Here is a 23691-nt window from a genome sequence, read left to right as displayed (position 1 = left end):
CCTTGTAACGAACCAATAACATCACCAGAAGCATTCAAAGGAAACGCGCTTCCTGGTTAGTCAGCCAATCACGTAAAAGGGCGGATGTGATTCAGACGGCGACTGCGCACCACCAGAGCAAACTTCCGCCATGAATGAAAGAAGGCGATTAGTTTGATTAGTATAATAAATGATGGAAAGGATGAAACGAAATGTTTTTTACATGGCTTCTTCGAAACGTCTTCAAAAAAAATAAAAATAAAAATTGAGTCCAGTTTCCTTGATTTGAACTCTTGGACAGAACATAACTTGGATGAATGAGAGCATCCACAGACAAAATGTTAAATTGAATAATCCACTAAGAAATATAATGAGTGAAGCACACAAGCTTTAAATTAATAAACCAAAACCTGGGTTTTCCCTCTGCCCGTATGGTGCTAGTGCTGTACACTTCAAAACCGTAGGTGGCAGTAATGCGCCTATAGTGTGGCTTACCAGCCGCCGTTTTTCTTACAGAAGAAGTAGAGGCAGACCTGCCCGCCAATTTTGAAGAACGTAAACACTGTGGTCCTTCTTGCTCTGACTGCTTATCGACTTGTTATGAAGGCATTGCATTTTAGCACGTAGCGGCGAATAATCATCTGTCTGCAATGAATCCCGGTGGAAAAGGTAATGTTTTCAACACACGGCTGTTTGGTTTCTAAGCCTGCATGGCGTGCGCTAAACCTGTTGACGCTATTATTCCCTCTTTTCGATAACGTTGTTAAACTGGTGACTGTAAATTAGCTAACTGGGTTTAGCTAACACATTTAGATGCCCTTTACGCCGTTGTGATGCCAAGAACTGCAGTAAGCGGATGATGTTAACAGTGCAATCATTTTGTTGGCAGGTTCTGGCGATTCAACTCAGCTTGTTGCCAGGTAATCGACCCCCATAACGTTTTGTCATTAAATTTTATTTTCACTTTATCGCTGTTTTGACCTTATTCGACTATAAAGTTAAAACATCTGCTCTTTTCTCGGTGATGTTTCATTTTCACCAGCTTCCTTGCAAATACTGTGTTTTATGAGTGTTGTCGGTTTCTTTTACAGTGGTGACAGTGATTCCATAAAAGTTTTTGTTCGTGTGCGACCCCTGACCCAGGGCACTGGGCTAACTACAGATGGAGATCAGAATCTGTGTCTCACTGTCACCTCACCCAACACCATCCGCCTGCTCTCCAAACCTGAACCTCGAACCTTCACCTATGATCATGTTGCTGATATGGACACATCTCAGGTTTGGAGCACATGGTTATTATAAACAGACCACGAGCATGGCAAACCAGCCTAAGTGAGCAATATTGACATGATTGATGGGTGATAGAAAGTTGCTTATATGTCATTCTTCAACAGGACTCTGTATTCTCCATTGTGGCCAAAAATATTGTTGAATCGTGCATGAATGGATATAACGGTACTATATTTGCCTAGTAAGTGACTTTGACGATGTTTACATTCTATACAAAGTTATATCAAATGATTGATGATACAAACACTGCTTAATGTAGAACACTAATTCAGTTCTTTATTGGATGTCTCTTCTTTTTCTAGTGGACAAACAGGTTCAGGAAAAACTTTCACCATGCTTGGTAAGAATACTGTAACACTACTTGCACTATAAACTACAAATACTCTTCGGCCTCTAGCAGTAACTCTTTCTTTCACATTCAGGTCCATCTGAGTTGGATAATTTCACAGATGAACTAAGGGGCGTTATTCCGCGAAGTTTTGAGTACCTGTTTTTTCTCATCAACAGAGAAGTAGAAAGGGTGGGCTGCTATATTTTGTCCCTGTGAAGATGTTGAAAATGTTCTGTTTGCTTTCTAACAGTTTTGGTACTTGTTTTTTTTCCTGATAGTCTTCCCAGTCCAAGAGTTTCCTCTGCAAATGTTCATTTATTGAAATATACAATGAACAAATTTATGACCTTTTGGACACTGCCTCAGCCAGCCTGTTTCTCAGGGAGAACATCAAAAAAGGTGTGTTTGTGGAAGGAGCTGTGGAGAAGTTTGTGAACTCTGCTGCTGAGGCGTACCAGGTATAAATTCCTAATTTGCTGTGACTCACTTAAGGCGTTTACCCATACTGTGATATTTGGTAACTGTTATATCTTAGTAAAACTGTTTTAAATTGTTTGAAACCTAGGTGCTGTCTATGGGCTGGCGCAATCGGCGCGTAGCCTCCACCTCCATGAACCGCGAGTCTTCAAGATCTCATGCAGTGTTCACTATGACTTTGGAGTCCAAAGAGTCCATCAATGAAGTAGTGAACATCCGAATGTCTCAGCTGAACCTGGTTGATTTGGCAGGGTCAGAGAGACAGAAAGACACACATGCAGAGGGCTCAAGACTCAAGGTCAAGCTTCGTGCATAATGATCTCAAACGGGTGTATGTAATATTTGTTTGTCTAAAACAGCTGTGTTTCTTCTCTTCCAGGAGGCCAGCAGCATCAACCGCTCCCTCATGTGCCTTGGCCAGGTGATAATGGCACTGGTGGATGTGTCCAATGGGAAGAACCGCCACATCTGCTACAGGGATTCTAAACTCACATTTTTGCTCAGGGTGAGTGCAAAATATATTTTGGTCTATTTCAAAGGGTGAGAGTTTGTTACAGAATTTTATTGTAAAAGTGCACAAATCAACTTAATAGATAATTTGTCACTCTTCTTGTTACATCAGGACTCTCTTGGAGGAAATGCAAAGACATACATCATAGCCAATGTGCACCCTGGTTCAAAGTGTTTTGGAGAAACATTGTCCACCTTGCATTTTGCCCAGAGAGCAAAATTAATCAAAAACAAGGTATCTGTCATTAACCAGCCATTAAGAGTATAGACTAACAATTTATTTTTTTTATTTGACCTTTGTGCCCTTATTTTGTTTTTCTAGGCTGTCATCAATGAAGACACGCAGGGAAATGTGAGGCAGTTACAGGCTGAAGTGAAGAAGCTGAAGGAGCAGCTTGCACTGGCATTGTCTTCTCAGGACTATGGTAGAGATGTAGCACCAGGAGGACCCAAACTCCCCATAGGTAATCATATGATCTAAGCAACATTCTGTTTAAATCATTAGTTACAAACCCATGCTAGAATATATCAGAGTCCTTACTCATAAGTGTCATGTTTTTTTTTAACAGGCCCATTAACAGAAATAAAAGATGCTATCCCATATAAAGCAAAGTTTGTGGCTGCGGTTCGTCTGTGGAAGAAACAAGACGAAGAGAAAAATGTATGATGAGGTTCTTTTTTTGAAAAAATTTTGCATGCACTTATTTTCTTCAATGAATCTTATAATTTTGTATGATTTAACTCAGGTGCTTTTAAAGAAGCTGGCTCAGCTTGAGGAGGCCTGGACGCAGAAAGACAAGTTCATCCATTCCAGCCGAATGATTATCAGGTTTCGAGAAGAGCATATCTCTCGCCTTGAAAGAAAACTGAAAACGGGACAAAGCTTACTGTCAGATGGGGAGGCTCAGGCAGCAATTGACCAGCTGAATGAAGAGATTAAGATCTTAAGAGATCAGGTAAAAAAAAAATGCCACAGTATTTGAACACTGTCTTACTAAACAAAAGTCATTGAAGACACCTAAAAGCAGAAAATGATTTCATTCTAATATTTACCAGTAATCATCATATAGTATATGATGTCTCCAGTTGACACCATTGTCTTTTTCTTTTTTCTGCCTTTTTAGGTTGAACACCACCCAAAGATGACTCGTTATGCAGCAGAGAACTACAGTCTCAGACAGGAGAACCATCAGCTACGCTCTCTTCAGCTGGTGATTAACGCTGAAGAGGTATCGGCCCAAGTTGCTGCTGAGCTGGAAGAGGCTTTTCAGAGGGCTATGGAGTCAGACAGACCTGCTGAGAGTAAGCCTATTGTCAGCAAAGAAATGAGAGAGAGATTTTGTAAATACAAAAAACTACCTTTTGTAATATGTTTCTCCACAGCTCCAGCAGCCTCTTCCTCCCTCATGGCTACAGATGGTGTTGCAGCAGCTCCAGTTGAGAAGCTGAATGCTCAACTGCTTCAGAAGCAATCAGACCTGACAGCTGCCCTGCAAGCCTTTGAAGAGTACAAAGAAGTCACCAAGTAAGGAGGCTAGTTAATAAATCAAATAGATCTGATGATAGCATCCTGCTATTGTCTGTAAATATTTAAATATTGCACAGCTCTAATTTGTAGCTAGAGGAAGAAGCTGTAGAAACCATGTTTCTTTGTTTGTAAGGTTTAGTAGTGATGCTTTTTATGCATTTGCTTTCAAGTTTTCTATAGCTTAATGTGGGACTTTGTGCTTTAGGAAACAGATCTCTCAGCTGGAGTCGGATAAGAGATATCTCGACAAGTCAAACAAGCATTTGGAAAACATCTTGGAAGCCACACAAGCTTACAAAAAACAGGAGGTCTCTGAACTGAACAGAATTCATGTTGAAACTATAAAGGTAAGTTGGTGTTGCAACATGTCTTTATATAACAGTTAGGCTGTATAATCATGAAAACAAAATGTAATTAATCAACTCTATATTATACTAGATTCTCACCACGCCCACCAAAGCATACAACTTGCGGTCCCGCCTTGTGCCTCTCTCCAGCCCGGAGCACCTGAACGGGACAGATGAGGACATTTGGGATGAGCAGCCTCCATCAGACATGGCTGAGATAGCTTTGACAGAGGAACTGCGTAAAGTGCAGGTAAAATCTAGATGGTTACTTAAAGTTTGTGTGTGCTAAAAACGCAGCATGAGTTCTCTCATTGTCTTCTTCTGGTGTGTCATCAGGAGCAAGCTAGTCGCGTCCAGACGCAACTGAATGAAGAGGAGTCGAAGAACAGCAAATTGTTGCAGCAAATTGCAAAACTTGAAGAGCAGATTACTCTGATGTCGCAAGAGTCTGACCGCAAAGATGAGGTAGAACCGCCTCATTTATTGTTATTGAAATGTAAAGTTTTTGAAACGATATTAAAGTATTTATTTATTATTTGTCCTGTTTTTTTAAGCTGATACAGCAATTTTCTACAGAGAAAACTAATAGTGGCAAAGATCAGCTCATAATGCAGGAAACCATTAGCAACCTGCAGCAGAGCCTTCAGTCTGAACAGCAAACCACAGAAGGTCAGAATGACATTTGTCTTGTTTGCCTGATTCCGCTTTATTCAAATATGGGGTATACAAGTAAAGTCTTTCTGTCTTTTTTTAGTTCTAAAGATTGAGATCCGTGATCTACGCTTGGTGCTGCAGTCTTCTGATAAAGAGCTGGCCTTAGCGAAGGATGAGCTTAGAGGCAGTCGGAGTGAGCAGCAGAGAGAAATGAGCGAGCTCTCCAACAGTCTGATCAGCACACAGCTCCAACTTGACAAAGTCGAGTAAGCATGGGGTGAATAATTCATCATATTCCTCTCGGTTTAGTGTTTTTATCTGCTCATGACCAAATCATTTCAGGCTAGAGTGGGAGCAGCTTCTGGAGCAGCACCGGACATTGCAGGATTCGTTTGACCAGCTGCAAGCTGAGGCGAAGTTTGAGGCTGATCAGGCGAGACAACAGCTGTATGACAGGCAGCAGGAGATTGATGAACTGAAGGCAGAGGTCACGGTAAGTGAACTCATAAGCTCTATGCCAGTATTTGTATAAAATGTAGGTCTTTGGAGACAAAAGTTAATTTTCTGTTCTGACTTTTGCCCTGATTTACTGTAGAAACTGAATAGTTTTCTGCAAGCTGAGAAGGAGCATACAAGCACCTTGATCTCCCAGCTAAGAGAAAACAAAGAAAGCACCTCAAAGTGAGTTTGGTAGTGTTAGTTGATGATGTGTAATAAGCTTAAGTGTATCTTATATGGCATCTTTTTGCATGCTTTCAGAGAACTTATTGAAACTGTGGAGCAGAACACACAGCTCCGAAAACAAGTTTCAGACTTGACAGTTCAAAATCAACAACAGGTCAGTCTTAAGATCATTGTGTGTAGGCATAATAGTTTTTTTTTTAACTATGTAGTTACACATAGTTGTCTCTTTTTCCCTCATTTGAAGGCATCCAAACTGGTCAACCTTGAGCAAACATTAACCTCTGCCAACGAAAACATAAAAAGCTTGGAGCAGAAGACTGAAGAGGACAAAGTAAGCATCACATTTGTTTTTATGCCTTCCTGTCTGTCTGTCTTGCTCTAATCAGTGCATCTTGTATTAACAGGACGTTGTTGTAGACCTGATTAACCAAACTAGGGACCTCCGCAGCGAGCTGAGCCAGAAGGACGAGACCATTAGCCACCTCTCAGAAGATATTAAAGACATCTCGGTACTACTATTCCTTTTCTATACTATAACAACAGTTTTTGCCAATATATAACACTACCTGACTCCGTTGGTCAAAGCGTGTTTATAATAACAATGTCATTGCTCTTTCAGGCTAAATACAGTGCTGCTTGTCTTGAAAGGGAAGACATGAGGGAGCAAAACTGTCAGATGCAGACGGAAATCTCTGACCTGAAAGAAACTTTAGACAGAAGTGTGGCATCAAACAAAATTGAGGTAATTTAGTATATAGCAATACTGGTAAACTATATAATGTATGTTTTGTATAATGTAAATAATGTGTGTGTCCTTAGGTTGAGGTAATGCAGGAGGAGGTTGTTTATGCCACTGAAGAGGTGGAGAGGCTCACTAAGGTCTTAGATGAGCAGCACAGCCTCCTCCAAGCATCTCAAGAGCAAACCGCCCAGAAGGAGGCCATTATACAGAGTCTACAGCGAAAGGTGAAGTCTACCCTGTGTGCTGTCATTAACAAAAATGTTACTATTTTATCAAAATAACTAATCTCTCCTTTCGTACCAGGTGCAACAACAACAACAAGCTGTTGAGAAAACTGTCAAAAATGGATTCAAGCCATTTGTTGAGCTGTCTGTCACACCTAAATCATTACCTCGGGTAAAACCAGCTTATGATTTAATTCTTCGCATTTTTTAATGCGTTTCAAATGTGCTGTCAGATGTCACCAGTCATTTTTGTTTCTGTTTCTTTAGACACCTTGTACTCCAGGAAGCTTCAGAACAGACTTGACACAGGTGCTTGAGAGCCAGGAGAAGGAACTGGAAAATAGACGCTCTTCCATGTTGACAATGGAGATTCTTCTAGCAGAGCTGAACGCTGAGAGGGCAGCGAAGAATGAAGAAATCCAAAGACTTAAGGTGTGCAAAAAGTCTAATAAATATTTGACCATCCACTATTGAATTTATACCTGAAATTGTTTTGTGGCAGCAGATCTTACTGCTAAAAAAGGTTGTTCAGCTCCATCAACATATTCTGAATTACTTTTTCTTAGGAGCAGCTGAATGAGAAAGAGATGGTTCGATTAGAGATTCAGGATATGCTGGATAAATTTTACACCAAGCAGAGCCAGCTGGCACAGGATGGAAGCATGTGAGTTTCTTCTTCCACTTATCTCATTTTGTGGGTTATGAAGTGAGTATATTGTGATTTATTTTTCAGTAAAGAGTTGAATGAAGCCATCAAGCAGTCCATGCTTAAAGAGCTACAGGAGGAGAGAACAGACAAGGTCTGTGTCTGTTTCTCTGCTGGTTTTGTTTTTATTTTTTTTGAATGAACATTTAATTTATTCCATGTCCCTTTTATTTATTAACAGACCAAGATAATGCAGAAGCTCTCTGATATGCAAAAAAGGTAAACAAAAAACAATTGTCTGGTGAGTTAGTGTTTTTGTTTTAAACACATTGATGTAAGATGTTTGATGGGCTGCTGTGTGTTGTTTAGAATGCAGGCACAGGAGTCTTTGCTGGCTCAGTCACAAACCTGCGTTCAAGAACTGACCACTGAGTTGAGGAACCGCTGTCTAGAGCTGAGAGAGCTGAGCCAGAGAATAGTGGAAGAGGAGAAACTGCTCCAGGTTGATCACAATCTTTCTTGAAATTAATAATTATTAGGCAGTTTAGCTTTCTTATGTTAAGTCAGAATCCTTCAAACAAAAAGTTTATTCTTTCAGCCCAAGCCAAACTGAGCATTGACACATTCACCTCAAGCTATGATTAGCTGTCTTTAGTAATTGATTGCGATTTGTTTTTCACAGGAGAACGAGGTTCTCCGTAAGCAGAACATTAAGCTGTCAGAGGAGAATGGAAAACTGGTGGGACACAGTAACCACAAGCAAAAGATTGAGTATGTGGTTAAGCTGAAAAAGGACAACACCAGGCTTCAAGCGGTAACTAACACTGACTCTGAATTAAAGGATGCTTCTGTGTGGCTGTATAATTTCTCTTAATGCACAATGTTGATCTTCGTTTGTTTTTGTTTACAAGGAAAATGAAAAGCTCAGAGCAGAAGTCAGCTTGATGCGAGACAACAGTGGATGTCCACCATTGGAGGTGATGAAGATGCCCGATTTGTAGTTGTTTGATTGCTTTGGTTTTTATTGTTTAAGTACAGATATTGTGGGTTGTGTTTTGTAGGTATGTTGCAGAAATATTTTACTTGGTGTTGCTTCTAATAACCCAGCTGTGACAAAACTCCATGGTTTCATTGACATGTAGTCACTGGGTGCTTTCCTGTTGTTTTCATAATTTGTCCATTTTTATCTCTGGTGCTGTGACTTTTGAATGACCATTGGACTTGAGCCCAGTGTTTTTAAACAAATGTTTAATGCCTTTTATACTGTAATTAAATTGTTTCTACCTCCTTGTAAGTTTAGATGTCTTCCTGTTTTTCTTAAGCATGAAGAGGGAAAAACTCAATTACAACTACAAGAACTGTCAACAAAAAAACAAGTAGTCATCATAGAAAATGTGAATTTAAGCTTATAATTTGTTTTTTTACTTTAGTTGTAATTTCTTGTCCGTCCGCTAGTCGGGGGTCGAGAGTCGCCTCGTCTCACGCTCTGCAGAAAGCTTTGCGCCAGACGCGCTGCTGCACATGAAGAAACATGAAGGCTTTTACTGGAGAGCAAATATCAGACTGGTTCACCGGGACCCCGTTTGTAAATCTTAAACTCACAGAAGAAGATGCCGAAAGTCCCGCATCGAAAGAGACCAGGTATGGAAACCAAAGTAACCACGAGCTAGCTTAAACCTAGCCTAAACTTAGCCAACGGTTTAGCTAGCTAGTGAGATAACTGACTAATGTGGAACTACCCGGAGTTGTACCACTATTAAAAATGTGTTTGCACAATGTTCAGTGGTTAAACTTAGTTTTCAGTCGAGGTGACAGCAAGGAAACCCCTAACCGAGGCTTTAAAATTCTTCTCGCAGTATCGCAGAAACATTTGTGAACGCGGCTGGCGCCATTTTAATTGCTTGATGGCTTTTTGAACAGGTGTTATCAAGGACGATGACGCAACCCTGCAGAAGGACACAAAGGATATTGATAACTGCAACACTTAATGTGTTTACTTTCTTTCATGAAATGCATAGTATAGTTTCTTTATTCTTCCTTTATTTTGGTATTAGAGCTTAATTGTTGAACCTACCTGTTTTAAGCAGACATAAAAAAAACCCCTGTGATAAAAGGTTTTCACAATAAGCACCAAGGTGATTACAAGAATTTGGTCTGATATTCTGTCAGTTACTGATACTGTTGGGGTGTGCAAACTACTGTTTTTGTTTTTAAAAGAAATAAGACAAGGTCAGGTTGAGTTTTAAAATATTTTATTGTTTTATCTTTAGCCCCTAAAACCAAAAAACAGAATGCAGTTAAACACACTTAATTTTAAAGACTCAAATGTTAAATGGAAATGTATTCATCATTCCTCATACCCTTTAAAATAGGTATTTGGGTTCTAGGGCTGCACAAATTAGTCCATGAGTGTTGTGGGGTTGGTGAGGGTTATAAAGACAAGACAAAACCATGAAACACTTCAGTATAATGGCTTCCAGCAGTAATGTTTTAGCATTTGGTCACAAGCTATGAAATATGTAGGACTAATATAAATAATGTTTATTTTATCTACATGCTGGGGTTGTGATACACTCCATGACATGAAGCACAATGTGGTAAAAAGTGGCCTCTCAGAGTGTAGTGCTGTACGAACCTTTGACCCTCAGTGTTACTGGATAGTTGTATGGAAGGTTCCAGTCCTGGTTGTCTGTGAAAGGACTAGAGCGCCACATTGCTTGATCCACGTATCCAGAGACTGTTGGGATCTCTTCCCTGGCGTGGGTTCCACAGTTGGGGACAGTGGGTGTGACAAAGCCTTGTTTCATTTTGTAACGGCTTGTCCAGGCCTCCATTGGTCGGTACTGTGTTGCCTGTACAGAGAGCTCATCCTCTTCCTCATATTCTTTTTGGCTCAGGAAGTCACTCAGTACCTGCCTGAAGACAGATGACAGCTCCCAGGGCCTTACATTGTTCGTGGCAAGCACCTCACGAAACCTGTGAAAGTGTACATCAGTGTAGTTAATTAAAAACTTGTTGAAGAAGATACAAGGGTTTCATCAACATTGACTGCGGCTTGTCTCAGCAGCCTGTCTCAGCTCTTTGCCAAAAGTACCAGCATTATAACACAGCTTAATAACTATGTTGTTCTTGGGTTGTGTGGTTATATAATCACACAGCAATGACCTAGTATTGTGTTTTATGGCAAATAAGAAAGTAGGTCACCTCACTCAACCATGTATAACAACCGTTGAAAAGCATTTTTCTCCATGCTAGCAAACACAAGTGATGAGTTGAAGCCCTGGCAGTCTGACTTTCCTCAGCCTTATGGGGTGTCCTTCACCTTCACATTTTAACACCCTACACTGCCTCTGTCTGTGACAATAACACATTATGGCTTTCTTGGCAGCTTGCCCTGCCTCCGTTTCCCTCTAGGTCTTTTCTGCTTTGCCTGCTGTCAGGCCCTGTGTTTAGGCACAAGCAGCTAGCTACTGTTGACAGAATAGTAATGTGAAGGCAGAGAAAGGCATGGCTACTTCCAAACACCTGGAGAGGACGGTGGCTGCATGGATAGGTGGAATCTGGGCACAAAGGAACTCCAGCTGATGTAGCTCAGATGAGGGGATGAGGGTCCGTAACCTTGGGTACTTCTGAAACCAGTGGAGACCAAGGGTGCTGTGAGCAAGCCTGTGTTCTCGCTCTAGTTCTCTTGCCAGCCGCTCACGTTCCTCCACATGCCGCAGAAGCTCTGTGATCAACATACGGCTGGGCACAACTGCCGTGGATTTCAGAGGCGGTGTTTCATCTTCAGTCTGTGTTCTTCTCTCGTGTGACCATTTCATCCAGCTGAACAGAGGCATGGCACTCTTGTGACTCTCGCAACGCACAACTGAAGAAACAAAAATGATTTGTTATGAATAATCTGACAGCATCACAGTTTTAGTGCATTTGGGTTTATTTCTGCTAACTTGCACCTAAAAATGACAGGAGGATGGCTCATCATAATAAGAAACTGCATGTCATCAAATCCAACAGTCTAACATAAGACAGAGAAATGGCAGCATAGAATAGAAGTAATCGTCTAACAAAAGAAATCGAATGCGTCTGCAGTTAATGACGGGAAAGTTTGTTTTTTCCACTCATCTTGGAATGAGGTCACGTTTTCAGTTTGGAAAGACAGATTAGACAAAATGAAATAATAAGCATAAATTCTAAGTAGATAATAAAGCTGGTCTCTAATCTTATCTATTACTGTGCAACAATTTTAATAATTCAAATTTAAAGAGATTTTAATTTTTACAGATGATCAGCCTATGATAAGACCTGACCTCTGACATCTCTTCCTGATGTGTGATCAGTCACACTTCAAGTCAAAGTAGGATAATATGTCAGATGTGTGTATTTGGACTTCTTTTCAAGCTTATTTAATCTAGCATGATTTCCATCCATGATTCAGATGGATTACACAGCCTGCAGGGTCAGCTGTTAGCCTTAGCTGTTAAGGTATCTGATTTGATACCAGCGTATGCAGTACAGAATCTCTCTTGCATTGGAGAAATAAGATTGGTACTTACCGATGAAAACTGCCCTGCTGATACTTAAAAAAGCTTTTTAAAAATCAGATAAAGATGAGCTCATAACATCCATCTTCTTGTCCTCATTGATCTTGATGTTCAGTTAATTCCTTCACAGACTGGGTCACTTTAGTTCAGATTTAGCAGCAGACCTCGTGTCTTGGTTCCTATTTCTTTTTGATCTTGTAGTTAATGTCTTGTCCTCTCACTGCTTCTGTCATGCAGACGTTTTCCAGGAGAGTTAGTCACACGCTGCTGACTGACTAAGAGCTGTCACCTCTTCTCTTGTTTCACCCCTCTCTCTTCTGTGCAGTGTGCAGCTTTGTTGTAAGGTCAGCTGCTTTGTAGCTTGCACAAAGTATGAGCGTTGGAGAGAAAGAGAGAGGATGAGAGTGTCTGCACAAGCCGTGGGAGTGTTGCATTTAAGCCTCTTGTATACTGTCAGTGTTTGTGTCTGCTCTTCAGATAAAATCCTTACCAGGAGAGTGCATGAGGCACGTGAACTGGGGGGTGCTCCTCCGGCAACAGTGCTGTGGGCCTGGTCAAGATGACCCAGGGCAAAGTGGAGTATTTTAATAAAAACGCCTTAATATCACCTAATGTTACAGTTATTGTCCTGAATCTTGTCCTTTTTTGTATTTCTGTGATGAATTATTGAATACTGCTTGAGACAGAGACTTTCAGTGATGCAAATAAAGATTGCTTTTGTTTTACTTCAGCTCAGCAGACTTTCTCGATAAAGGCAGCCTGGAACATGCAAAATCTGATGGAGTGACGACCAAAAAACCAAAGCCTGCAAGGGGTAATTATAAAACTTTTTGCACCCCGGTTTCATTGAACATCATACTTACATTGTTAAACATATAGAAATCATTATCATCATTAGACGCTGCTCCTCCTACACTTGCCAGTGTCGAGTACCCATCCTTGCCCATAACCAAAAACAGACGAGAGGTAAGAAGTAATGTCCCTGTAATTCTCTTATTTCTGTAGGTTTTTTTTCCTTGTGTCTTTTTAGTTTTAGGTGAAATTGTCATTATGTCCTCAGGACACTAGAGCACTTAAGCTTTTTCTTTTTTCGTTTGCTCAGGATGAGCATAAAAAGTATTTTGTGCTGCAGGACAAAAGCTATCTTTGAATTCACCCTTCCAGTATTTTCTCTTCAGTACTACTGAGCTGTGTGTGTATTAGTATTTTAGTAGCTTATACTGTCATTTAAACAACACTTTTAGCTATAAATGAGCTTAGCACATCCATGTGTTATTATTTTAAAATTCTTCTCTAACTTTAATTATATGGTGTAAAGACCAGCTGGGTGCCTATTTGTTGTGTGTGTTTGTGCATGTGTGTTCGCTCTCACGCATATCGTTCTTCCTCCAGCTTATTTCCCTCATAGAAAACAACTCTGTAGTGATCATTCGAGGAGCCACAGGCAGTGGCAAGACTACCCTGCTGCCACAGTTCATTCTGGACCATTACAATGAGAAGAATGCCCCGTGCAACATTGTCGTCACCCAACCACGCAAAATCGGAGCTTCCAGTATTGCTCGATGGGTTGCTACAAAGAGGAAGTGTACCCTGGGTAGTCTGGTGGGATATCAGGTTTGTGCAACATATACACAGAATGTTCCGTACTTTCAACTTTATAGTGCATTTACATACATGCTTCTGCATAATCCATACCATGTCCATATTTTCGTTTTGTAATATGCAGGGGAATTTAGGACTGGTAATAGTTGCCAAATAGTGGCAAAGTGCACAAGTCACCTAGCACAGTATTGATGGATTCACAGTATGATTACCAGGCTGCACAGAGCTGAATCTCTCTCAAATTATTTATTTGTGTTATGCAGCTGTTATGTGCTTTGTTATTAGCAAGCCTGGTTGTTGCAGAGCTCAGAAACGGTGTGTCTAATAATAACTGTAGTCTCCTCTGCTTGATGCAGACCTCTGGAGTTAAGGATGATGTCACTGACAGTGAGAGCAATGATCAGTGATATAACTCTGACCATAACCCTAAAGTTTGTTGTGATATTTCAAAGACAGTTGTTAGTGTTTATATTGACTGCTGGGAGACTTGGCTCCTGTCACTTTTCTATACCTTTCAGAAATGTAGCACACAGCTAGAGATTAAGTTTGAACAAATCTGCAGTTTTAACGAGTGGGAAGCAACATACAGGCAACCAAAAAAAGTACAAACTGTTCCAACTCCGTGTAGCGGCAGCAACACGCCCACTCGCTTACTGTGAATTCTCTGGTCAAATTAGTACCTGTTCTATTCACACATCAGCACAGGTGGGCATTATGCTGACTTTGTAAAAAGTCAAACTATGTGTTCACTGAACAGTGGAAAAATAAAACGACCAGCGAGTGTGGTGATATAAAACATACAGTATGTGACTGAATGCAGTTCTATGTATTTTAGGTTGGGCTTGAGAAGATGGCTACTGACCACACCAGACTGATCTACATGACTACAGGAGTGCTTCTACAAAAGCTGGTTTCAGCTAAGTGCCTCACAGAGTACTCCCACATTTTTGTTGATGAGGTGCATAAACAAAGCATACTATATGTTCCTTATATAATCCAAATGTTGTTCATCTGTGTGAAATGGCCTTGCTTACTACTACAGGTTTGAAATGTTTTATTTAGTTTCAGTATTTTTTTGTATTTGTCTGTGCTATCTTTTTCTCTGGTTTAATCTATATTTTTGCTGCTGCAGAGATCAATTGTAACGTTCAATTGAATCCTAAATCGAAAAGTTCAAAAGTCTAATAAGTGATTCTGACCCTAAGGTTCATGAGCGTGCGATGGAGATGGACTTTCTCCTGCTAGTTTTGAGAAAGCTCCTTCATTTCAACTCACGTTATGTCAAGGTAATTGATCAAAAAGGAACACTTATGTGTTCTTTATGCTTTGTCCTCTCATTCCCAAGAACCTCTGCTTTTACAGATAATCCTCATGTCCGCCACCATTAACTGTAGACAGTTTGCCGAGTACTTTGCCACCCCAATTTGTGGCAGAATGATCCCTGCCTATATGTTTGAAGTGGAGGAGGCACCCTATGCCATTGAAGAGTTTTACCTGGATGACCTCCGCAGCCTGTTGCCATCCAGAGTAAAGACACAAGACAATAAATTGTTGCTAATTCTATGGTTTCAGACAAATGTGTAAAGTTATGTGTTTTTACCAGGTTGAGGCACCTTATTCAGATGATCCCCGCATCCCAGCAGATATGTACAATCTTGCCATCAGTCTTATCAAGAGCTTTGATGAGACTGAGGGCAAGGATTCCAGGTGAGATGCTCAGACTTGTTGACTCTAGTAAATAAACCCAGAAATACACATGCATTTATGATTTGTCTGTCCACTCTGTGTGTGTGTTTCCATGTGTTTGCGTGTCAGTAGTGAGGCCAAAGAAGGGAGTGGCGTGGCTTTGAGAGGTAGTGTTTTGGTTTTCCTTCCTGGTTTCCAAGAGATAAGCTACATGCAGGATGCTTTGGTCAAGCTGGGTCACAAAAGGTGAGCGATTAAATTTACCTCAGATTTTGCGCAGCGGCTTCTTTAAATTTTAAAGAGGGAGCATATTGTTTTCTAGATTTTCTCAAGCGTTGAGTACCATACATTACAAATCAGTTTCTTTTTACTTATGATAGTGTTGACATTTACCATAGATTGCAGGTTTATCCTCTCCACTCCACAATGACTCTGGAGGAGCAGAACGGTGTGTTTCTGTCCCCTGTCCCTGGATACAGAAAGGTAAGAACTATGGATCTTACTCTGCTGGTAGCCCTAGTACCTGCAGTACTATGATGTCCTTACTGATCTTCTTACCTTCACAGGTTATCCTTTCCACCAACATTGCAGAGAGTTCAGTGACTGTTCCAGATGTAAAATATGGTTAGTAGTTTTCTTTCATTCCTACTTTGTTTTATTTACCCTATTTGATAAGTTGAAATTGGTCTTTTGCTTTTTATTACAGTGATTGACTTCTGCCTTGTCCGTCACATGGTCTGTGACGAAGAGACACATTATCAGTCCCTGCGTCTCACTTGGGCATCTAAAACTAACTGTGACCAGCGCAGAGGTAACGGGACTACAGCACATAACTCTTAACAGGAAATTGTAAATATATGTTGACTCTTCTTTTTTCACTTTAATGTTGTTCCTGTCAGGCAGGGCAGGACGTGTGTCTAAAGGCTACTGTTACCGCCTTGTTACCAAAGAGTTCTGGAGGAATGAAATTCCAGACTGCATGATTCCTGACATGCTGGTAAGAAGATGAGCCAATGACCAGATACCCTACTGTATTTGTATTGCTGTTTATACCATTTGACATATGTATGTTTTTCTGGTTTTCCCTCCACTTAGCTTGCTCCTCTAGGCTCCATCATGTTGAAGGTGAAGCTTCTGGACATGGGAGATCCTCGCTCTCTCCTCTCCTCAGCACTCTCTCCCCCCAACCTTGATGATATTGTCAGGACAGTGCTCCAACTTAAAGAGGCTAGTAAAAAGAGTGCAAATTGTTAATTGTGAGGGATGTGTGCAAGACGTGTGGCTGTGATGATGATTGGATATGGATGTGCTGCTGACCACCTAGCTCTGTCTCAGAGGATTAAACTTTGGGTTCTCTGACAGGAGCTTTGTGACAGCCAGTTTTGTGTTGTAATGTGGATGTACATTAAATTGATTAATTCAAAATGGTTAAATTGAGGCAATGTGACTCGTTCTGAAGATGTTTTGCCACTTCTCTGACTGGCCTCCTTACTTCTGCTGTTCTGTACATGGAGTCATGACTAAATGAGAGCATTTGCAGACATGTTTGTAGGGGTTTCTTCTAATGATAATAAAGGGAAGTGTCTTTCTTCTTTATTACTATAATTGACATAATAATAATGTTAACAGAGTTAAAACAAAAAACAAATAGTTTCAAAGTCAGCACTGTTCATGACCAATGTATTTATACATGTTAAAGCTGAAAGTTTTTTGAGCGATTTGAGGTATTGGTGTGAGCAGAATCGGTTACACTTCTTTCATGTTTTTACAGATTGGTGCACTGTCTGTGGAAAGTAATGGTAAAGAACAAAATGAGGATGGCCAGCTGACATTCCTGGGCCGGGTGATCGCACACTTGCCTGTGGACCTGCACCTGGGGAAGATGATTGTCCTGGGCCATGTCTTTGGCTGCCTGGATGAATCCCTTATCATAGGTCAGTCTGTCATCAGGCTACTAGAATGATGTTGTTGTTTGTCTGGGCTGCACTCTGGGCTGTGGGTTTGTGCATGTAATATGTTTGAGTACATATTTGAACTTCAACCTCTCTTCCACAGCTGCCTCATACTCTCTGAAAAGCTTCTTTGCGATACCGACCATGCAGCAACTTGCTGGCCACAGGTGAGTCACATCCAGCATGAATGCCGACTCACTTTTACCTACAATGCACTAGAACTTTTTCATCAGGTGACAGACCTGAGATTTTCTATCATTATTCTGGGTGCACTGAATGTTACTGTCATTCTAGGAGCAAGCTGAATTTTGCCCGTGGCACACCAAGTGATGCCATAGCCTGTGTCAATGCCTTCAAGGTAATATATTTGATGCCATATGAACAACAACGCTGTTAAATTTAATTTAAAAGACATTCCCTGTTGTTTATTATTGTTAGGCATGGCGGTCATCCAAAAACAAAGGACAGCTAAGACACCCAAAGGTAAACACAACAATGGAGAAACTTCACTGGAATGATTTACAGTCATTGTCAACGAGGAAAAAGGGGATTAAAGAGAAAATGAAAGGAAGTGAAAGGATTTTATGTTTTTTGTTGTTTTTTCAGCTACTGTGCTGTTAGATAAGAATGTGCATCATTGCAATTTTTAACCACCCTCTTGACAAGTTCATCAAATTCTGAGACTTCTATGTATTCATGAAATAATCACTCTATTAACAGGCCCTTTGAAAACATGAAAAAAATGCAAAATAATGTCAGCAGCACTGTTCTCATTATATTAACATTTAAAAAAGTTGTTTTGTTGCTTTTTCTTTGTAGCACGAGTTGGACTGGGGAAAAGAGAAGTTCATTCAAATTAAAAGGATCAAGGAGGTACAGGGAGAAAATACTAGAAACGTAAAAACACTTTGTCAACATTACATTTGGATTGTCTTGTAAACCCTGCTTAACCTGCTGTTAAGGTTGCAGAGCTGTATGAGGACCTGAAGAAGCGTGTGTCCCAGTTCAACATGTGCACCCCACAGGAAACTGAATCCTCTGACTACACCAGTGAAAACAGACAGAAGTTCATTCTTCAGGTTTGAATCTTTGCTGAACACTGTAGGAAGTGAATGCCCTCCCAGGTCTCAGGGTCGCCACTGATCAGACTATATATATATCGATATATGTACTTAAACTTTAGATTTTTGCCTTTTTTTTGTTGTAGGTGGTCATTGCTGCTTCCTTCTACCCTAACTACTTCCTTCAGGGAGAAATGGATGAAGAGCTGGCTTACAGAGAGCTCCTTGGCCACAACCCCAGAACAACAGTGATGGTATCACTTGGAATAATTACAGCTGTAAATCCTTAAAATTGGTGTTTGAGTTTGCTAATTGATTTTTAGAAGAAGTGCTTCCTAAACAGTCATGTTCAAAAGTTTTGACTTTTTTTTTCACAGCATGGTACTTCACTAAGTACCCTGTTGCTGCATTAGGTAAATGTAAGCAACAAGAGAAGACATTTTGAAATAAAACCTGGTTTTGTTTCAGGTGAGGAACCTCCCTCCATACTGCTTCCTGTATTACAAGCAGTTGCAGGGTCTGTTCCGCCTGTGTGGACAGATCAAAGCCATTTCCTTTGACAGCTCCAGGTAACAGGAGTGCTGTGACAAATTAAACATCAGTGCTCCAACATTTGCACATTCTCTATTCTCTTATCTGCCTGTTTGTTGTGTCTCTGTGTGCAGAGCGTATGTGGAGTTCTACAAGACGACCCAGGACTCCAAAGTACTGCCTGAGGTGTCTCTTGCCCTCCTCCTGGGCCATCAGAGACCTCCAATGGAGTTTTCTGTGTATCCCATTGAACAAATACAAGCTTGTGCTGGGAACACACCCATCGTTCACTTGGAATATGCGCGGTATGGCTAAATTTACACATTACAGAACTACTGTTTTCTCTTTTTGAAAAAGATCTGCTGCTACAGAAAGTTAAATTTTCTGCAAGGAAAAAAATGTCATCTTAGTTAAAAAGGTCTGGCTGCCTTTTGAGGGCCGAGCCTGTGTGTTTTTGGAATGCATTGGTCAGTATCCCTGTGCTGAACATTAATGTAATCTGACATCCTAGCACTCTGCATGACTCCTTCTGGCAATCATTAGACCAGTGAGGGGAGGTTTTAGGCAGAGACAGCACCAGCGTCTTGTACCACCCTCTGGGTGGTGGGCACTCAGAGGACATGCCGTATTATTAGTTCCAAAATTATTGCAGTTAACTGACTTTTATTGCTGAATATGCTTAATATGATGCTTCTACTTGATTTAAGTAAAAGGTCAGGTTTTTCCTAACTAAGTACATTTTCAAATTATTTTAATTTCATCATCTTTTTTTTTAAATCATCAGTCAATTAAATTGAATTTAATGCCCCAGTGATCATATCAGTCATAACAGCAACAATAATTACACATGCTGACATGAAGTAAGTATTGAGTTCAGTGAACGTATCTTAAAGTGCACAGCTCTATGTGATGTTTCTACATAGGGTGAATGTGGACTTGGAGAGCCAGTCTGTGAGCCCAGTGGAGGCAGTGGGCAGCAGCGTTGACCCAGACAAGCTGCCCCCCAATCGCATATTTGTGGTGAACGTCACAGAGGTCAGTCAGCCTTCTGACAGAGACACATTTGACTAAATACTGAACTAAAACAATTGATGAATGTACCCCTCATCTCTGCTGCAGGTCCTGGAGGTGGGTCATTTCTGGGCTTTCCCATCAGATGAAGTCAGCTTGAAAAAACAGCGCCATCTGACAACAGAGATTAACATGCGTACACTCAGTCCTATAACTGTGCTCTACCCCAACCTGCTGTGTCTGGCTCCTTACTCTGAGGTTAATGACCAGAGTCTATACTACCGCGCCAAGATCCTGGCCATACGTGGTAATGTAGTCGAGGTGAATAGTCTTCTGTTTCAAGTAGAGTACCTATTAATTTTTTGTGCCTTATGTTTCTCTCTTGTAATTTCTTGTCTTAGGGTTTTTCTTCTTATATGATCAAACCACATGGAAGGGAAATCTTTAGACTGTAACTGTTTAAACTATTGATTTTACTGTCCCCGCAGTGCAATGGGTTAAAGTTTAATAAATCAGTGTACTGGAATTTAAGTGCTCAGGCTGTTTGCTGCAAATTCCCCTCTATGACAGCATCAGAAAATATCTTAATGCAGCAGTTGTTTTGTTATTCCGCAGGTGTTCTTTTTGGACTTTGGCAATTCAGAAGTTGTTGACTGCAGCAGTGTCAGGGGGCTCCCAGCTGACCTGCAGTCTCATCCATTCCAGGTAGCAATAAGTCAAGGCACACTCACCATGTTCCAGTGTCTAACTGTGAGTTAATAGTAACACACACAACCTCCGCTCGTGGTTTCAGGCTCAGGAGTTCCAAGTTGCAGGAATTCGTCCTTCAGCTATGTCCATCATCCTGGGGGATCAGTGGAGTAGCAGTGCACGCAATCGCTTTGTCACCCTGGTGAAGGGTCAATCACTGATTGTGTCCCTGTACTCAATTGTCCACGGTGTCATGCGTGTGGAGCTTCTAATCAAAAAAGAGACATCAGACATTAATGTAGCGGATATTTTGGTGCAGGAGGGTCATGCTCTGAAGTGCGATGAAAGCTTTAATTCTAAGGTAACACAACCAGGAGCTCAGTGTGCAGTGTGGGAGTAAACTAAACCTAATAATGTAATGTGTTTTACCTACATGCTAAATTAATCCAAAACATTCACATGTACCCGTTTTCCCCCTGCTGTACCATTTCATAGTAGACTTTGCAGTTATAAGCTGTAGAATCAAACTAGTCCAGTAATTAAAAAAAGAAATAGTAACAATGCAACGTTGTTTGTTTCAGCAAAACCATGAGTCACTGATTACTCTGTACAAGGACATGGAGAAAGGTACATACGTCCCCAACTTTGCCAGCGGCTCCTGGAAAGATCGCAAGAAAGAGGAGAAGGAGCTCATCAACAGGTTGCTTGGCCACTTTAACAAGAGCTGCACGCCCTTTTCCAAGACAAAGGTGAGACTGCAGCATAAAGCACCATGTAGTATGAATAGTTAAGAAACATCAGTATTGAGACTTACCAAAATACTGTTACATGTTTAAATGATGTGAAAAATTTTACAAAAAATTAAAAAGTTACATTTAAGAGGGAAAAAGATGAAAAACAACCTGTCTGAGATGCTGATGTATCAGTGTTGGGTGTTTGATGGCATCACCTTTGTTGCTGTCGGCTTGTCCACAAGATGGAGCCATTTCTGTGGCTTAGTACAGGAATTGGTCATTTAGAGACACACCCATTCAGTCTGATAATCTGAATGTTGACAACAGTGGGACCACAGCTCTGACCAAAAAAACTGGTAGCTACATGAATACATCATGTCATGTCTAATGGCTTCTCACTGACACTGCAGGTCAGTCTGCGTGGACCTTACACCCCTCATAACATAAGCTTCATCGGGATGAACCACAAGACATACTACAAGTAAGAATTCATTACACACAAACTGAACTTTAACTTACTCCCTAATTCTAGCCCATCCATTTGTTAATGAAGAGTGTGTTTTCTGCAGGACAGTGTGTGTAGAAAGGAGGAGCATCAACTCCTTTACCCTGAATGAAAACCCTCACTTCAGACATCAGAGGATTCTGGTGGCCGGGAGTGTGTCAGTGAACTCCATAGGTACCAGATTAGTATTGCAGCACTTTAATCTGTACATATATAGTATAAAAGGGATGCTTGAAGTGCTTAATATGCTCAGCTCTGTCTTCATCAGGGTGTTTTCTAAATGTGAAGCCAATGTGTTTGTTGCAGGCACACAGATTGTCTTGAGTGAGACTTCCTTAATGCCAGACATCCCTGGGCTGCCTGCGCTTGTGACGATGCTCTTCACACCTGTCATGGAGTTGCAGTCAGTCACACAAAGACTCACTTGACACACCCTAAAAGTGCAAATACTGAAAAAATCATTTTTGCTTTTGTTTAGCACTAATGAGGAGAGGACCTGCTACACTGGTGCCATCTGTGGATTAGGCTGGAACAGTGAAACACAGGAAGCCATCCAACCTGACCATGACATTGAACTGGCCTTTGATGTCAAGATTGATGTTGAAGACATCACTGAGGTTAACAGTTGTTATGGCAGAAGCAGTGATATAGATGCAGCCTGTTATAAGAAAGCACGTTAAGCCCTTTAATGTGACTCACGGCACACTGCATACACAGTGTTTCTCAAACCACCTACGAATGTGGCTGGTGCTCACATGCACCCACACTATTGACTTTACACAAAGATGGACAAACCTTGGTTGGCATCACTCATTTCTTTTAAAGTTTAATGAGGAGTTTCTATTTAAAATCCTCTAATCTGAAAGTGGGCAAAATGGAAACACAGTCTTGTACTTGACTATATAATATTATTATATTAACTGTAGATCATGTTGTACCCAGTGATATCATCTTTGACATACAATTGATCTACAGCACCTACCTTTCATTTCCAGTGTTGTATGATAATAATCACTCCCTCCTATTTATTTGGTTAATTCCTTTCTTTTTTAAGATAAATGCTCTAAGAGTGGCTGTAAACCGGCTGATATGCGAAGGACCCAGTGGCACTCTGCATTTAGGGTCTGACAGGATCGGCATTCTGCAGGAAGACTGTCGAGAGCGCATCACCAGGTCACACACAAACACACACATCCACAGAAGCCTGTGATTTGGTTCAGTTTTTAGCAAATGCATATAGTTACTCACACGTGCTTCATTTTGTATTATGCAGACTGTTCATGAAGACGAGGGAAAATGTCTCCCCGGTGTATTACGAGAAACAAGGAAAGTGGAACCAGGTGTGGTACAGATCCGTTCTCCTTCACATGTTAAAATGCTTTTTCATTTGATCATTAGTTATCTTTAGCACATTTTAGCTTTGTATTTGAACATATGTATTGGACCTGCAGGTGGATCCTTCTGTCAGGATGGACATCGAGGAGCCTGGAGCTGGAAAGGCCAAAGGTTTTCTCTTCAAGCTACATCCAGCCATTCTACTCAACAGTTAAAAGGACACACTGATTTTGTTCAAAGGTAAAAAAAAAATGGTAGCTCTAATGTTGTACTTTCAGTCACGTTGGATTTTAATTTATCTTTTGAGGAGTCTATGTTTTAGTTTAAATAGAACTGTTAACTTTTAATGTGAAAATACGATCCTCCACCCTTTGTTGGCAATTAATGGAGCTGCCATTAGTTCTCTCTCATTGATGAGAATGTTCCTGTGTGTTTCCTAGTGGGCAATAAAAATAAGCGACCACGCACATTGGGCTTGTCAGGGAATCTTTTTCAAACACAGCCTCATTGTGACCCAGGAGTCAAGAGCCACACAAACATACACGCACTCATTCTGTGAGAGGTGTGTCAGTGCCAGAATGCATGGCCTTATATTTATAGCCATCCATTCCAAGTCTCTCAACTCAAGTGT

The 23691-nt window shown here is 40.8% G+C and overlaps 3 protein-coding genes across 3 annotated transcripts; 2 read left to right on the top strand and 1 right to left on the bottom strand.

Annotated features, from left to right (window-relative positions):
* Positions 1-507: 507 nt before the first annotated feature.
* On the top strand, positions 508-8646 carry kif15 (kinesin family member 15). The gene is made up of 35 exons (XM_028395351.1): positions 508-648; positions 869-899; positions 1071-1257; positions 1374-1450; positions 1572-1609; positions 1692-1789; positions 1879-2058; positions 2166-2375; positions 2457-2582; positions 2700-2822; positions 2910-3051; positions 3157-3248; positions 3334-3543; positions 3712-3889; positions 3971-4112; positions 4321-4462; positions 4554-4712; positions 4799-4927; positions 5017-5131; positions 5217-5382; positions 5459-5609; positions 5712-5797; positions 5876-5954; positions 6045-6131; positions 6205-6309; positions 6420-6542; positions 6620-6766; positions 6846-6938; positions 7034-7198; positions 7333-7430; positions 7500-7566; positions 7654-7691; positions 7782-7914; positions 8095-8226; positions 8324-8646. Exons 1-35 carry the CDS (start codon positions 630-632, stop codon positions 8411-8413), a joined length of 4158 nt encoding a protein of 1385 aa, XP_028251152.1. The 5' UTR covers positions 508-629; the 3' UTR covers positions 8414-8646.
* Positions 8647-8915: 269 nt separating this feature from the next.
* On the top strand, positions 8916-23275 carry tdrd9 (tudor domain containing 9). Its single transcript, XM_028395793.1, has 35 exons — positions 8916-9053; positions 12685-12767; positions 12852-12919; positions 13346-13567; positions 14391-14513; positions 14761-14841; positions 14918-15082; positions 15159-15262; positions 15371-15487; positions 15640-15724; positions 15808-15865; positions 15948-16052; positions 16141-16238; positions 16337-16468; positions 17013-17175; positions 17297-17360; positions 17488-17551; positions 17632-17676; positions 18013-18066; positions 18156-18272; positions 18401-18508; positions 18723-18823; positions 18920-19090; positions 19709-19820; positions 19905-20117; positions 20412-20501; positions 20590-20847; positions 21068-21235; positions 21631-21701; positions 21790-21899; positions 22032-22128; positions 22204-22342; positions 22780-22898; positions 22999-23065; positions 23177-23275. Exons 1-35 carry the CDS (start codon positions 8944-8946, stop codon positions 23273-23275), a joined length of 3981 nt encoding a protein of 1326 aa, XP_028251594.1. The 5' UTR covers positions 8916-8943.
* On the bottom strand, positions 10025-11251 carry rd3l (RD3 like). The gene is made up of 2 exons (XM_028395795.1): positions 10938-11251; positions 10025-10388 (listed from the first exon to the last, which is right to left on the bottom strand). Exons 1-2 carry the CDS (start codon positions 11249-11251, stop codon positions 10025-10027), a joined length of 678 nt encoding a protein of 225 aa, XP_028251596.1.
* Positions 23276-23691: the final 416 nt, after the last annotated feature.

Source organism: Parambassis ranga, chromosome 22 (assembly GCF_900634625.1).
Source record: "Parambassis ranga chromosome 22, fParRan2.1, whole genome shotgun sequence".
NCBI lineage: Eukaryota > Metazoa > Chordata > Actinopteri > Ambassidae > Parambassis > Parambassis ranga.
This window is presented reverse-complemented; position numbering and strand designations above follow the sequence as displayed.